Source organism: Eptatretus burgeri, chromosome 7 (genome assembly GCF_056783735.1).
Source record: "Eptatretus burgeri isolate ZD-2024b chromosome 7, Ebu_testis_v1, whole genome shotgun sequence".
Taxonomy (NCBI): domain Eukaryota; kingdom Metazoa; phylum Chordata; class Myxini; order Myxiniformes; family Myxinidae; genus Eptatretus; species Eptatretus burgeri.
Window position 1 is genome coordinate 61,757,275 of NC_140967.1, and position 17,237 is coordinate 61,774,511.

The following is a 17,237-nucleotide window of genomic DNA, read 5'->3' on the forward strand; positions in this document are numbered from 1 at the left end:
CAGTGGGATACAAAATGTAAACTGTTCAGTGTTCAGTCTGGTGAAGGTATGCGCTCTGCCAAGTGCTGTTCTAATTATTTTTTTGTTATCCATGTTTTGGTTTGGCTCAACTACTACTTCATTCATATGCAGCACAAAGCTGTGGGCTATCATGATTTGCTGAGGGCTTGGCTGTGCCTCTGATGCAATGCCCTCTGGTGGTTAGGGCAGGAATTTGGCATTTGGCCGTGGTGCCAGTGATAGCTCGCCTACTCTTTGTGGAGGTCACCGTGGGATTTTTAACATCCACCAACGAATGCCGGCAGATGGGATGCCTGTTTGACATCCATCCGAGGGATGGCCCACATATTGATAAATTGCCCTGCTTGTGAAACCCTGGATGACAGTTTATAGCTGCGTCGGGATTTTAGCTTCGGCTAAACAGCTCAGAGGGAAGTGTGCATTCCTTATGGCCATCCTGTCTGCCCGGCTCAACAACTTTACACATAATGCAGGTTTTTATTTTTACCAGACTGTGAAAGTTGTGAACCCTCCAAGCAGGTATATTGTACCTTCAGAACCTTTTAGCAACACAAAATAATGTTCTCCATTGCTTTTACTTCCAGACAAACAACAGCCATCACTTGTAACAGATCAGGACATCAGCTTTCGAGGTCATGTGAGCTGGGTTGGAAAAACCTCCATGGAAGTACAGATGCAAGTTATACAGGTAAGAACAAGAAAAAGAGCAATCAGCAATCAGAGATTGCAGACCCTCACCAGGACTTCTTTTGAGTGGTGTATTTTTATAGGTTTTAGGGTATATCCCATATGGCTGTCAACCATGTGACCTATGACATCATATGTGTGAACCTTTTGTTCCTCATGGACAGGCGGTCATACGTGTAAAGTTTCGCCTCGATTTGTTCAGCCACTTCAGAGTAGTGGTCAGGTTAGATCTGTGACCTGCTACAGGTACTATGTAAACCTGTACTAACCTGTTCCATGGTCGGGTTGGCGACGACTAAACCGTCTCCCCCATCAGGTTTTCTGGTGAGGAGGGTGTTTGGATATGGACACCCAGCAGGATTAAAAACAAAACCTGTCAAAGGGCGGAGGAGCTCCTTGTGAGCCAACGGCCATCCATATCTAGTGCCCCACTGTGTCTGCGGACGTCCTCCTGCAGTTGGGATACTTTTTATTAGGAAGTTGGTGGCAGGATTTGCACTCCGGCCACCCTAAAACCCTTCATTCTGCAAAACACAAATACGCAAAAAAAATCTGAAAACCCACTCCGTGGGAGTACCTCCTGTGCAGCTTCCCTTCGCAGGACAGCTCACCGGATGACGGGATTGGGGCAAAGTCTTCGGGACCCCCAATCTTTGATGAAAGGAGGGAAGCCACGGGGTAACATCCCTGGGTCAGATTGCGGGAGAGTGTGTCGGAGTGGTGCTGAGGTGTCGTCCACCAGACAGCAGTCTCCTTGGGTTAAACTGAGGCGGTCGGTCCCTTTGGGTGGGTGCCTGGAATGTCCTATCCCTAAGAGAGGATGATCACCTGTCTCTGTTATCATCTGAGCTCAAGCGTTTGGACATCGGTATTGCAGCACTCTCTGAGGTTTGTAGACCGGATTACAGCGAGATAATGGTGGGTGGTTACACCTACTATTGGTCTGGTCGCTCTGATGGTTACCATACTCAAGGAGTTGCTGGAGCTGTGTCCAATAAGCTGACCCCAATGATAATTGAGGTAACACCGGTCAACGAGCGTATTATGAGACTAAGGATTCGTCACTCCTTAGGTGTCATTTCCCTGGTCTCTGTCTTTGCTCCGACTGAGGCGAGTGACCTCACCGTGAAGGACGCATTCTACGCCACGCTCAAGTCTGTGGTTGATCAGTGCCCCAGACAAGATACACTTCTAGTCTTGGGGGATTTCAATGCATCGACTGGAACTGATAGGGATGGTTATGATACATATGTTGGTCCCCATGGGTCAGGAACTATGAACCAGAATAGCACTAAGTTCCTTGACTTTGCAAGAAGTCATGGACTTAGGGTGGCTGGTTCATGGTTTCAGCACCCACAAGCTCATCGCTGGACTTGGTATTCCAACGCTGGCGGTGTGGCAAAGGAGATTGACCATGTCCTCGTTGACGGTCACTGGAGGATGATCTAGAACTGCAGGGTCTACCGGAGTGCTCAGTTCCTCAATACTGACCACCGGCTTGTTGTAGCAACTCTAAAGCTGCACCTTAAATCCGGGAGAATAGTACCATCCCAGCCTAGGCTGGATGTTGGCAAGCTCAAGGATGAGATAGTATCTGAGCAGTTTGCGAACAGGCTGAGTGGGCATTTGAGGTGTCTGGGTGCTTTGGGGGTCCTGAAGAGTTGTGGAGTGCCTTCAAGACCACCGTCCTTGATGTTTCCGGTTCAAGACCACCGCAAATGACACTTGGAACTCACTGCAGGGCAAAGAAGAATTTTGTCTCTCAAGGGACACTGGACACCCATGACCAGAGTCGCAGGGCCAGGCTGAATGGCAGAGCTGAGCTGTTCAGGGAACTGAGGCGTAAAACTGTATGTGCACTAAGGGTGGACAAGGAGGCCGATGTGCGAGGAATCTGTGAGGGGGTAGAGCATCACCTGTGGATAGGTGATTCTCATCCCACTTACAGGGGAATTCGCGCATTGCGTTCATCCAAGCCCATCCCTCTGAGCACTGCAGTTCGAGCCGAGAGTGGTAAGCTCTTGACAGAGGAGTCTGAAGTGAAGGCCCGCTGGGCCGGTTATTTTGAGTGGTTGTACCAGGCTGATCCCCCAGCTGTCGAGTTGGACGTCAAGGGTGTTACAATCCCTGTTGCTGACCCTCCAATCAACTGTGGTCCACCTTCGCTTGTGGAAACACGGGCTGCGGTGAACCGGTTGAAACGGGGTAAAGCTCCAGGAATCTGTGGCATCCATGCTGAACTTCTCAAGGCTGGTGGAAATGCTGCACTCGTGTCGTTGCATGCAGTTTTGTGCTCTGCTTGTAACACAGGCATCATCCCAACTGATTGGAAGAGGGGCCTTGTTGTTCTGCTCTGGAAAGGGAAGGGTGATCGCCAAGACTGCAACAACTACCGAGGGGTGACGCTGCTCTCAGTGCCGGGCAAGGTCTTTGCTCGGATAATTCTTGATGGGGTTCGCCACCATCTGCTTGAGCACCAGCGTCCAGAGCAGTCAGGCTTTACACAAAAGAGGTCAACGATTGACCGTATCTTGCTCTTTGTGTCCTCACCGAACGCAGACGAGAGTTTCGGCAGGGGCTGCTTGCAGCCTATGTTGATCTCTGTAAAGCGTTCGATTCAGTGAATCAGGATGCCCTCTGGAGGATTCTTGGACTTCGTGGGGTGCCAACAAAACTGATCGATCTGATGTCTGAACTCTACTCTGGTACTGAGAGTGCTGTGAAGTGTGGTGGTACCATCTCTGACTTATTTCCAATTGTTACTGGAGTTCGTCAGGGGTGTGTACTGGCCCCCACACTTTTCAGCACTTGTATGGACTGGATTTTAGGGAGGATGTCGGAAAGATCAAGCTGCGGTGCATCATTTGGGAATGTCAAGATCTCGGACCTTGATTTCGCAGATGATGCAGTCATCTTTGCGGAGACTTTAGATATCCTTTTGGGGGCCCTCGAGGTGCTGAATGAGGAGTCTGAGCTGCTGGGATTACGGGTTTCTTGGTTCAAAACTAAGATCCAGGCTTTCGGTGACATCTTGGATGCTGCTGTCCTGTCTGTGTCTGTGTCTTTGTGGTGAGGATGTTGAGGTCGTGGAGAGATTCACTTACCTTGGCAGTGATATTCATGTCTGCTGGCTGTGAGTCAGAGGTCAATAGACGTCTGGGTCAGGCCTGGGGAGTCATGGATTCACTGGATCATGGGGTGTGGCGTTGCCGGTACCTGTGCGGGAGGACAAAAGTCCGAGTCTTCGGGTCCTTGGTGCTTCCAGTCTTGCTCTATGGATGTGAGACTTGGACTCTGACCAAGGATCTGATACGGAGACTTAATTCCTTTGGTACCAGGTCTCTTCGGAGAATCCTTGGCTATTGCTGGTCAAATTTTGTGTCCAACGAGTGGTTGCTGAGAGAGACTCGGATGAGATTTGTTACCTGCATGGTCTGTGAGCTTCAATTGCGGCTGTATGGACATGTGGCTCGTTTTCTTGACGCTGATCCTGCTCACCAGATTCTCTCAGCGAGGGAGTCTTGTGAGTGGAGGAGGCCAATGAGCCAACCACGTGCCTCGTGGTTGCAGCAGGTTGACCAACATCTCAAGGAGATTGGGATGGGCCTGGCATCTGCCTGGGGGAAGGCCAGATGGAGGCCCCTGGAGTGGACAGGCAGAAAGTGGACGCAGTGATTCGCTGTTCTGGCACATGCTCCCATACCTGACCTGACCTGACCTGACTTTAGAGAAGATTTTTGAAGGTTTTTTTTTTTTTAAACAATATGGCTGCCGAATTATGTGACCGATGATGTAATGATTTCTTTTCTATGGACCATTTTATCCCAAGATGACCCTCAAAAGTGTTCATACTGTTCGGATGTGGTGTTCTACATATGCAATTATGACATCATAATGAGGGAACCTATGACATCATAAGAAAATCAAACTCATTCCACATGAGGAGTCCTTGCTATGTGCCAAGTTTCAAAAAACAATTTCTTGGTGTGGTTTCAGAGATAGAGGTTAAAAGTTTTTTCCGTTTTTTCCAATCTGGCTGTCACACCACGTGACCTATGACGTCATAATTATCATTACAACATTCCACATGAGTAGTCGTTCCAATGGTGAAAATTTCGTTTCAATCCGACAAGCGGTTGCGGAGAAAAATACGAAAGTTCTGTGCGGACAAACAGACAAACAGAGTCGGTTGGTCTTCCAGGTGGTTCAAAGTTCACAAAGTATCTATATATATTATTTCTGTTAACGTCTGCGTGTAATTTGACGTATCTCCTCCAAAACTGCCGGACAGATTGTCGCCACTTTCGGCATACGGGTGCTCTGTGGTCTAATGAACAGCATGGGCTATGTGAGATCGCGCCAGACGGACAGGTTTGGGATTTTTGGCGATTTTCTAATTTTTACGTTCATTTGCATGGCGACGTGTGACGTCACCGCTGAGAGGCGTAATTCCGTCATGACATCATCGGTCATTCGCTGACGTCATTACGTCTGTCGTCGACAGACCGTCACCGTCGAGAGGCGTAATTTCACTCCTAGAAAACAGCGTCTGCAATGTGAAACCCTCTTCTGCACATGCTGACTACCTCAGAAGGTGAATTTGACACAAAAAAATGTAACAAGAAACATTGTATATAAAGTAAAGATTTATTTAAAAAATATATTATTTCTGTTAATGTCTGCGCGTAATTTGACGTTTCTCAACCGCCATCATTACCTGTGTTGTCTTGTGTGTGTGATCTTCAAATTAAAGCGTCCAAGCAGTGTTCGATCGTCGGATGTGCGCCAAAAAGTGCCGTTCATTGAAATTTGCATTCTGATTCTCGGTCACCCTCCACTACTCCTGTTCATTCTAGGGCTAGGCCTATATCATGTTAAACTTGCCCCATCAGACGTCAACCTTCCAGTCACACTGCAGAGGATGCAATTTCCAGTCAGACTCGCATACTCGATGACCATAAACAAATCCCAGGGCCAAACATTTCACAAACTCAGAATATACCTCCCAGCCCCTGTGTTCTCCCATGGCCAACTATATGTTGCATTTTCACGTGCAAGAGGTTACTCCTATATATCTATCAAACTGGACAATAATTCCTCACAATGACTATTCAGCAACAAGATGCTCACCCAAAATGTCATCTACAGGGAGGTCCTTTAGAAAACTAAGGACAGGTAACCATAGTGCATCACATCCCTAATGACAACCTCCCCAGCTTCCCATAACATCAACTATTATGCCTCATCCACCTTTTGCCACCCATTCAACTCTGTACGGAGCACGGGTATATGCTAGTATAAAGGATTTTTTTGTGTTTCTTGATAAATCCCATAATTGCTTTCAATAATTTGACAATTGATTGGTTTCCCAGTTGGCTTCCAGTTTGTATTTTGTGTTTTCTTTTCAGAACCGGAAAGAGAACCTTCAGGCAACGTTTGTAGTTGTGGCTAGGGATCCGCAGATCCAGAGGCAAGTAACCATTTCTTCCATGACATTCACCTTGATGCATAATTCCCCTGTTATCCTCTTGATCTAGACCTTTCATCCCCTCAACCAGTAAGTACAAATGTTTGAAGAAGAATCCCTGGCACAGTTGATCACTGATTAACTTGACTGACTGTGCTGAAATGCAGTTTGAATGAGACTGAAGTCGACAGTGCACCATCGCATATCCCCACACTTCCCACTGAAAGCAAAGTTGAAAAATGGCAAAATGTTTCACCAGGAATGAACTAATGTCAAATTTTGAGTGATTTTTTTTTTGTGTTTTGACCTCTGTGACCCGAAGTCCCCACCCTTTGGGGAATCATCCGGGGGTCAAATCCAAAAATGGTGACATATTTCATCCCGCAATGTTGATTGCATATACAAAGTTTCATTAAAAATGTGCTCGTAATTGCATTTTTCGGTATTTGACCTTTTCACTCCATTTCAGGAGGCGTGGCCAAAATTGACACTTCTCTTTCTTTATTTTTTTATATACATTGTCGAGGCTCGTGGAAGAGCTAGCACAATGAATGGATCAGGACGTAACAGACAAAAACAGAACGTAAAACACACATGCATGGAGAAGGAAACTCCAAGGAGGAAAAACTGTAAAATTATGAGGAGGGATTTGGGTGGGGTTAACGAGGGTAGAAAAGATCATGGTTTTGGATTGGGAACAATCTGAGATGACTGTGATTGGCTGCCTTGAAGACCTGGAGGGGAGAATGAGATTGAAGAGGATGTGGAAGTTCATTCCATAAGTGGGGAAAAAGAGGAACAAATGAGTGGAGGTGAGCAGTGATCCTGGATTTAGGTAGTTTTACCAGTTTACTGCAAATGGAAAGTGGGGGATGGGGGAGGGGGAGCAAAGCACGGAAAGAGCAGAGGGTGCAAGACCAGAAAGGAGGCGGTCGAAGACAGAGACCACCGACCGACCTGTCTGTGATGGCAATGTGAGAAGCACATAGACTCAGCCTCAGCACTGGAGATTCCAATGATCTTGAAAACCGTAGTTCCCATAGCATCAAACTGAGCAATATGTGAGATGGGAGCCAGCCCAGAGGGGAGAGCAGTCCTTAAAGCTGTGGATGAAGGCATTGTCAGTAGATATGAGTTCAGGTGAACCAAGAAATGACTTCGTAGGACTGAGAATGCCCATTCGTCTGGCTTTGGAGGCCAACGTTGAAATGTGGCTTGCTGAAGAAAGATCGTGTCTGATATTGAGACCCAGGAGTTTGAGTGAATGAACATCCTCAAGAGGATTGTTAAGAAAATAGATGGGGTGGGGGGGGTGCGGAGGTGTTTGCCAGATGGTCCTTTTAGAGAGAGATAGTGGGAGTGTGATTTGTCAGGATTGAAAGACCTATTCCAAGTGTTTGAGGGATGTCATAACAGAGGGTGGAGTCATCAGGAAATCTATAAAAGGGGTTTTCCAGAGACAGAGAGGTCATTGATGAAGATCAGGAGTAGGACTGGGCCCATAATACTGCCTTGGGGCATTCCAGCCTTGATGGAGAGGAGGTGAAAGGATTCCATTGAGAGCCACACATAATTGGCTATGAGATGAGAGGAAGTCAGTAAGCCATGTGTGGAGTTTGCCTTGGATGCTGTAGGCAGACCGTTTGGAGAGCGAGGCAGGATGCCAGACTGTATCAAAAGCTTGCTCTGGTCTCATGTCTGGTGTTCTCATGTCCGGCATTGAGGACCTCCATCCATTGTTAGGAAAGCGGGAGGAGCAAGTTCTGGGTAGAGTGACCTGGTCTGAATCCAAATTGATGATCGGAAATCAGGCCATTGGAGAAGAGGAAGGATTTAATGTCGAAAGCGATGATTTTCACCAAACCAAGTTCGGTGAATTTCTGCACAACTGTTTAGGAGGAGACAGCGTGACAGACAGACGGATGTGTTTACAATATCCTCTCGTTTTTTTCAGAAAGCATGGGGACAATGAATAAATGAATATATGTACAAGTTCTTAATTGTTCCTACAATGTAGCATAGGTTTGAAACGAGTATTGATTGAGTATATATTGAGAGCTTGATTGCCTTTAAAGTGGTTGGTGTTGGAATGACACTGAAGTATTGTGTGGTTGAGTGAATGGCTGTGAATGGGTTAAAAAGTTGCAGGTCTGCCTTTTTGTTCTATACCTACAGGTCTGCCTTTTTGAACCCCTTGCAGTATGATGGAGTAGAGGAAGAGAAGTTGTTCACACAGGGACAAGGTAAGAATCCATAAGGTTATTGTATACACAAAAATTGTGAGGGGTTTGACCTCCCTCCACACCCCCCCCCCCATGCTACATTCATGCCTCTTCTTCCACATTCTTCATCCTACGTTCTCCCAACCTCCTTTCCTCCTCTCTCCACTCTGCCCATAAACCTATACCCTCCCGTCTCCTTTTTTTTCACATATTTTCTATTTTTTTCTCTTTTATTTTGTCGATTAGAAAATGAAATGTTTGGAAAATATTTTGTGAAAAATTAAAAAACGTTTTTGTTTTTAAAGATCGTTGTACAGTTATGTATATAACTACTGTATTTGGTATTTGCTCTCCTTTTCTTGGAAAGTATGCCTGGTGTTGGCTTAATGGTTAGGGTGGTGGGATTTGGATCCGAGGGTCCTGAGTTCAAATCCCGCTCAGCTGTTGAATTAATACTAGGTGGGGTTAACTCGGCTTGTCATCCTTCCGAGGTCGGCGAAATGAGTGCCAGCATGCTGGTATACTGTGTCGGAGTGGTGACCCGTCCAGGATTGTGCCCAATAGCCAAGGAGACTGCTTAAGCAGCACCAACACTTTGCACAGAGTATGGTCCCAATCTCCACCTCCTCCTCCTCCTCCTTGGAAAGTGAAAGGTCTTGTGTCTCAGGCTCATGGATGAACTTTCACCTGCATAACCCATGCAAGAGAAGGATGCCACAAGACGTCGTTGGACTTTTTTTGAGTACACAAGTTACAAGGGCATTATTAGCCAATCGATAAACTATAAACACCACGATGTATTTGAACCTCGGATCCCAGCATGAGCTGTGTGCTCTGATGGGAACACCAAACAAGCCAACTCTCTCTAAAAAAATAAAATAAAAGCATTTGGAGTTGACTTGGTCATATTTAATAATATCACTTTGCTGTCAAAAGCATTGGTATACATTTGTATTTGTGGTACTTTTGACAGGAAATAGTCCTCTCCTTTCATATGCAGCACATGGATGCTGGTTGCATCATTTGATGAGGGGTGCAGCTGTATGGGTGATGCAGTGCCCCATGGAGGTTCGAGCAAGAATTTGGAATTTGTTCATGGTGCTGACGATAGCTCGCCTACTCTTTGCGAAGGATACGATGGGATCTTTAACATCAACCAACTAATGCCGGCAGATGGGACACCCATTTTAACGTCCATCCAAAGGACAGCACATACCTTGATGAATAGCCCTGTACGCGAAACCCCAGGATGACTGTTTATAGCTGACAGTGGGCCGAGATTCAAACCCAGGCTAGACAGCTCAGAGGTGAGTGTGCATATCTCGAGGCTATGTTGCCAGTACACAACAAATGGTGACACATTATTAAATCTGACATGACTCCATGAAGTATGCATAAGAAAACGGAACAAGTACATGTTTGCTCCTTTTTCCCAGCATACTTTATGCGGTCATTTAAAAAATAATTTTATAATTTAATTTATGAAGTATCGAATGTAAATAATTAATGGATCAGTGAATGTTTTTATTTAGTGTTGAACTTCCCCAACCACATCCCATTGTACAGTTGCCAAGGAGAGACGAGTCGCAGCCAGAAAGGTCTCCCTGCTAAAGATGGCACCGACTGCCGAGGAAAGGGAAATCGTTCACAAAATATTCTTGAATACACTTGACACGCAGTGAGTGTCACGTGCCTGCCTGAGCATCTTTATTCCTGTGATTGAACTAACAACTACCGTTGTCTCAGCCAGGACATGTATCCAATTGCTTGAGTGTTTTAAAAATAATTTATCAGCAACGATATCACATAGAGTGAAACATTAAATAAATGGTTTGATTGTGAGGAACCAATCAGAATTATTTTAGCCTCGTAGTGATTGTTTTGTTCTCTTCGTTCCATGGGTTTGGCTCTCATTTCCAATGTTAGGCTAATGGATAACTAAACTGTTTCCATTTGTTGTTTCCTCTAAAAAGTCTATTTTGGTTACTGTTGAAACTTTGACTTTACATCATGATTTGCAATGGCAATACACCAATTTATCCCGAGCACAACAATCTCCTGTGTTAGTTATGTTTGCCAATGACATTCTCATCAAAGTCCATACTATTTGTTTTTTATTTATGATACTCATGGATGTACCTGTAAGGGGTAAGTGATGGGATGGTGTGTCATTTGACAGGATGGGAGAGCCATAGAACAACCACAATAAATTGAGACGACGACAATCTCATGATGGGTGGGCTTGAAGCACCACCCACTGGAATGCCATGACTACATTCAACCTGGCTAACAATTTGAGAAAAGTCGACTTTGACTGGACCAAATGGAATAAATGGAGGAGTAGCAGGCAAATTTGGTTTCCCTAAGCAGAATTGTAAGATTGTATGCCAAAGTGTGCATTGGAAGTTTCGGAGAGAGAGAGAGAGAGAAAGACAGACAGACAGACAGACAGACAGACAGACAGACAGACAGACAGACAGACCGTTGTATTATTTATATACATGTAGACTGAAGATATATCATTGGTGTAAAGTCAAAAAATGCCTGTCATCTTTGCCAATTTTGAGAAAATATAAATGCCATTGTGTATTCAATGCCCGTTAATGATTGACAAAATCAAATATGGCTCGAGATTGGTTGCTTCTGATTGGACACTCAATTCGTAGATCAATGCGTTGTCAGAATATGCACTTGTATTGTGCCTGCATAGGAGAAAAAAGAAATTTTGGAAAAAAAAAAGTCAAACAGAATAGAATTATGGGTAATCACTATGAAATTATGCTCGTGGGGTTCTTGCAAGGCCGATGAAAGATATCCCGAGAGGATCACCGAGACATTTATTCAAGTCCTTTGGAGCATTTCCTCCGAAGGGAATTGGTAGGATGCAAGTGTGTCGTTTCGACAGTGAGTTTACCTAATTTGTGTCCTTCAGCAACCTGACCCATAAGTTGTGACTTTCTGAGAAGAGGTTTGGTAAAATTCCATCGCATTTTTTTTTTTTGGACAAGCTCGTTAGTCTTCAAAGTCTTTGTGGGAGATAGGTGGTGCGTATTCAAAAGCTGATCTATTAATTGCGCATGGTTCAAATTGGTAGAGATAAATGCTGGGTTCAGCAGAGAAGCCAATAAGAAATTCCCTGTCTTTTGTTTTTGTTAGCATCAAATTAAGCGAGAATTATTGGAAAAGCAACTGAGATTGAGCTCAAATCCATTTTATTTTAATGACACACACACACACACACACACACACACACACACACACACACACACACACACACACACACACACACACACACACACACACACACACACACACACACACACACACACACACACACACACCACTGTACACCATGGAATTCCTCTTATTCATGAGGCAATTTGATTGAATATGCTAACCACAGTTTTCGGCTTTAACCCTTCGTCAAAGCAAAAAGCCTCTTTTGCTCCGACGATGAGCTAACGCCCAAAATGTCAGCTTCTACTTGCTTCCCACGGCAGCTGGCGTACCTCCATCAATGTCCGGTCAATTCAATCCATTTATATAGCACACTTAGAATGAAGTAACAAGCATACCTCGTGTGATAAGTGGATGCTTTGCTATCAGGAGTGTGACCTTTAAGGCACGGGTGCTTCCCGAGAACTCGGAGTGGATGGAAAATACAAAACTGAAGAACCTCATGATCTGTCACCCACAGGTAATTCATGAGAGATTTCCTTGTTTCACATCTTCTCTTGTAGTTGTGCAAAATGAATCTGGCCTGCCGCTTGATGTGAGGTTGGAAAACAAGCCTGCTGTTACTGCTGCAATAATTACCGCTATTATTTAATAATGTTGTTTCTTTGCAGGAAAGAAATATTCACAACAAGATTTTTGGAGGGTTTTTGATGAGAAAGGCATTTGAACTGGCTTGGGCTAATGCCTGTGTTTACAGGTGAATTGATGAACAGTATTCTCTTCAAAAAAAAAAAAGTTATCGGTGAAATAAAAAAATTTGTATGATTGTATTATTAGCCCCCTTTAGACATTGTCCAAAACGGGGGGTGATGAATTTGGTCTCGATTTTCGTGTGTGTGTGTGCGTGTGTCCACAACCATATCTCGGACATGTATGGACCAACTTTATTCTTACTTGGTACAAAGACAACAAATGATGGTATACATATGCACATCATTTAGTTTCGCAATGCAATCAAAGATGGCCAACTGATGGCCATTTTAGTTTAAAAAAAAACTAGGTGTCGAACACGTCCTGAACCATTTCTCAGACATACATTTACCATTGGTGTTCAAACTTGGCACACAGGTAATGAATGATGGCTTACATATGCATGTGGTGTTCCCCCCTCCCCCCACCCCACAAATCAGATCCAAGATGTCTGACTGGTGGCATCTTGGTTGTCAAAAAAAAAGCCCCAATGTTGAACACGTCCTCAACCAAATTAGCTTTTTGGTGAATTTTGAATGAAAAATTTTGACAAATTTCATTGTTTGAGTCGTACAAGGGAAGTCGGCGGGGGAGTTCACAAATTTTACATGTGTACTAAATAGATGGAGCTTATCAAATGTTCATATTACGTATTATGCAAAAGTCTTCGGCCACCTTGAAAATATACATTTTTTTATTATCACATTGGCATATTTTGATAAATAAACGGTGTTATAATGATCATGTCTTTTTAAAGAAACAAAAATAGATTGCATTTTCAATATTAATGAATGAAATTTCGATATTTGGTGTGACCATGTTTTTCATGCAAAACAGTAGATATCAGTTTTGGAATACGTTCAGTACTTTCCTGTAATTTCTAGAGAAGAACCATTACAAGGGTGTTCCCTGCATTCCGCAATGCTTCCCATAATTTGTCTTTTGATTTAGATTGTTTTTCATTTTTGTTCCGTTCAAGTAATCCATCCATCGATCCATCCATTGAGACCATACACTCTGCAGAGTGTTGGTGCTACCGAAGCAGTCTCCTTGATGATTGGACATAATCCTGGATTGGTCACCACTCCCACAAAGGTTCAAATAATCCCAGACAGCTTCTATGATATTAAAGTCAGGACTTTGAGGGGGTAATTATTAATAATGTCACATAGATGGGGTCACTAACGTGGACCTGCCATGCTGAAGTAATGTGCTTTGTGAATGACTGAATTAGATGAAACTCTGTTTGAATGGTGGATGCAGTTTCTTCCCCCATATGGGATCTGTATCCCACTGGTCTCTTAAAACGAATTTGTTTAACCAAGTTAGTTTTCCCCCAGGGATTTCCCAAACTCAGAAACAGTTTGTTTTCGCAAGAAGGTGGTAATCGGGCTGCACATGTTTTTTTTTTTTTTTTTTTTTTTAAAGAAATAAGGGTTACTTAAAGAAACCCAAGATGACACAAACTAAGAATCCAGGATGAAAGGTACACAAACAAATGAATTAAATACACAATGCAGGAATACACGAACCACAGGTGCCACAAGCACAATGTTTTTCACACATGGAGAGCCAGGCAAGGTCTTATAGGATACCTGGTTGGAAGCAGGCTCCAGTCCAGGCAGCCCGGGATGGTTCCAGGGAGGCACTTGTCATTTCTCCAGCCACAGGACCAAATAGGAACTCGCTGCACATCAACACCAGAGAGAGAAGCCAGGACTGCCCAGATTTCAACTGAATTGACTTTCCCGACCCTGCTAGTGGCTGTATGCAGCCTTTTATTACCTCCTCTCCTCTGTGGCCATGCCCACAGCACCCCTCTATCCAAGCCTGGCGGTACGCAGCCATGGCCATGGTGACAGTATGCGGCACACAGTCACTGCCGTGGTGACCTCACAAAGGTAGGCTAATGTCATGGCTTCCCTCGAACCATCGCAGTCTGCAAGGAGGCTTTTAAAGCCCCATGGATGCAGACAGCCATTACAGCTCTCCTGCCCCCCCCCTCCACCCTTGCCTTGTTTTACAGAGAGGACACATACAAATAACACTTCCTTATCTTCATCTAATGTCAACTCCAACACCCTTCACAGCATACATAAAAACAGGACTTCACTCTTAATGGATCCCTGGTTACAGAAAATGTTTTAACCGACGCAAACACATGGACCATGCTAACTTCGCATCATACCCCCTCCAACATAATAATTTCCAAGGCAGTTAGCTGTTGTGTTAATCTCATTTTCTAATATGTTTTTTAAAATGTCATTTCTAGTTTAAATGTCTTCTTTTTATTGTTTTTATTTTTCTTATCCTTTCTCCTTTGTTCTTGTTACTTACGAAATCTAAAGATTTCGTAAGTATATTGATGACTTCCGTCCTCTGTTTGTGTGTTTGTTTGTGTGTGTGTTTGTTTGTGTGTGTGTTTGTTTGTTTGTAGGTACGATAACTCGAGAACGGAAGAAGCTACCAATGTCAAAGTACACCACGTGATTCAGGAGGGTGATGGCTTGCGCTGATTAGATTTTGGTCAAAATCGGTCAAAGGTCAAGGTCACAGTGAGGTCAAACATAATTCCGTAAATTCATGTGGAGAAATGGAGTATTTTTGCTTTGGTCGACGTTACGAGTTCGTTTTAAGTTCGATTTTAATTTTGTCTTCGGTTTTTGCAATCGCTTTGGACACTTAACACTCGGTTGTCGAAATTCTGGTAAAAATCGGATGTTTTGGAGACGTTTTAAGATTGTATAAAAAATATTTTGCTCGCCGCGTCACGGCTTGTCACGTGGTGCAGCGCGCTCGAGCAGACACGGCGTTGAGTCACATAAAGGTTTTGCGTGTGCGCACTGACTGACGGTGTTTTCGATAAAGATGGTGTTTAAAAGTCATTTTTTTATCCCAATAAAGGTTATCGTCGCATGCCTGACTCGCTAAGCCGTCGGATTATGTAAAGATTGTTGGTGGATGGCCGAATATTACGGGTTTTGTGACTTTGATAAAATAATATAAAATAATTGCGTGGAGAAATGGAGATTTTTGCTTCGGTCGACGTTACGAGTTCGTTTTAACTCTGATCGCAATTCTGTTTTCACTTTTGGTAACGATTAAGTATGCTTAACACTTGGTTGTCGAAATTCTGGTAAAAATCGGATGTTTTATGAGATTTATGTCGGGTGTCGTGTCTGAGGCTTAACTGAAGATTATGCTAATGAGTGGGATTGTAACACATGGCATTACGCGCTCGTTTTAAAGTCAATTTCAATCCTGTTTTCGCTTTTGGTAACGGTTAAGTATGCTTAACACTCGGTTGTCGAAATTCTGGTAAAAATCGGATGTTTTATGAGAGGTTTGGTACAGAATCATCATAGAAATTTCTGGTTTGCGTCGCTACCTTCTCTTGAGACAGCTTTTATTAGACAAGGTCAGAGGTCAAGTTTACGATTTCGTAAGTACCAGTCTATGACTGCTTGTTTGCTTGTTTGGTCGAAAAAAAATAATTCTTGACTTAAAACTTGAGTGGGTGAACCTGTTGCAATATTTATTTGATAAATATGATGATTATTGAATTGCGTGCATGTGTTTTTGTGTGTGTGTATGTAGTGGCGACAGAGTTGAGGTCGTTGCAGTGGATGACATTCTTTTTCAGAACCCTGTAGAGATTGGTTCCTTGCTCTACCTATCCTCTGAGGTACAACTTTACTTGCAAGTACTGTGACTTGAATCTAATACAATGTTTTGTTTGTGCCTGTGATACAGTGGGTGAGGAATCTATTCGGTTAACTTGAGATTCGTTGAATCCTCTACTTCCTAAAATCATAGTACCTTAAAATCACATCCTTATAACATTGTTTATTAGGGTGTTCAAAATAATTTAGTAAGAGTTGTATTGATAATGCCTGATTTTTATTTTTTATATATACAGTGCATATATATATATATATATATATATATATATATATATATATATATATATATATATATATATATATATATATTTAACTGAAATCTGATGAATGATAGTGTATCCGCAAGGAAACCATGTTGTCACAGGGTGTTCTCTGCCACATAGGGGTACATAGCTTGACCAATACTCAACACTGCAACAATAGTACACCAAACTCTTGAAGGTCATGAACAACATTATCACACATTGTTTACTCTACGTTTTGATGGAGAAAAATGCCATTCATTTATTAGTTCATCTCTTCTCAATTCACGAAGAGATTATCTTATAAAATGGGTCTTGATCATCTAAATGTGGGCAATTTAAAGTGGTGATGTTTCCACAAAGTGATGCTTTCTTATGGAACACACTGTACACTTGAAAAAATTGGGATGTACTGCAACCAACCATATTTGGCCTTGCTGGAGCATACTGTAATGTTTTTGTGCTGTAATGGAAAACATTTGCCTTGCTTTCCAAGGCACATGAAAAGCAAAAAACGTGACATTTACATTATTTTTTCTTTCTGGGAGACACTACACACCTGAAAATTATTTTTGGGACATACTATAACCATATTTGCCTTGCTGGACCACACCAGTTTTTGTGATGTAAAACGCCAAGTGATCAATTTTTGAGCTTTTGCCATAACTATCTGTGCTAATAAAAGTGTGTGTGTGTGTGTGTGTGTGTGTGTGTGTGTGTGTGTGTGTGTGTGTGTGTGTGTGTGTGTGTGTGTGTGTGTTTCACAAAGCCTAACATATTCTCTCTGATAACTCTCCTACCCCCCTCCCTCTCTCTGTCTCTGTCTCTGGACGTATCCGGACGGTCGTTATGTCTTGACAGTGGTTAGCTTCATATGTGTCTGGATGGTGGCTATGTCTGGACGGGAGTTTGTCTCCGGACGTGTCTAAGCGGTGTTTGTCTTTGGGTGGTATTTATAGTATGACCAGTGGAAAATGTATTTCAAACA

At 43.4% G+C, this 17,237-nt stretch overlaps 1 protein-coding gene across 5 annotated transcripts in view; it reads left to right on the forward strand.

Moving 5' to 3' along the window:
• The window catches only part of ACOT9 (acyl-CoA thioesterase 9), a 147,441-nt gene that overhangs the window by 78,117 nt on the left and 52,087 nt on the right, over positions 1-17,237 (forward strand). For 4 of the 5 annotated variants that reach the window (XM_085888745.1, XM_085888742.1, XM_085888744.1 and 1 more), the window contains 7 exons: positions 606-709; positions 6,117-6,178; positions 8,351-8,418; positions 9,964-10,075; positions 12,004-12,094; positions 12,246-12,331; positions 15,922-16,009. In XM_085888745.1, coding sequence (XP_085744871.1) covers positions 606-709; positions 6,117-6,178; positions 8,351-8,418; positions 9,964-10,075; positions 12,004-12,094; positions 12,246-12,331; positions 15,922-16,009 — 611 coding nt within the window. The remainder of the gene's footprint in view (positions 1-605; positions 710-6,116; positions 6,179-8,350; positions 8,419-9,963; positions 10,076-12,003; positions 12,095-12,245; positions 12,332-15,921; positions 16,010-17,237) is intronic. The other variant, XM_085888746.1, reaches the window with a different exon arrangement.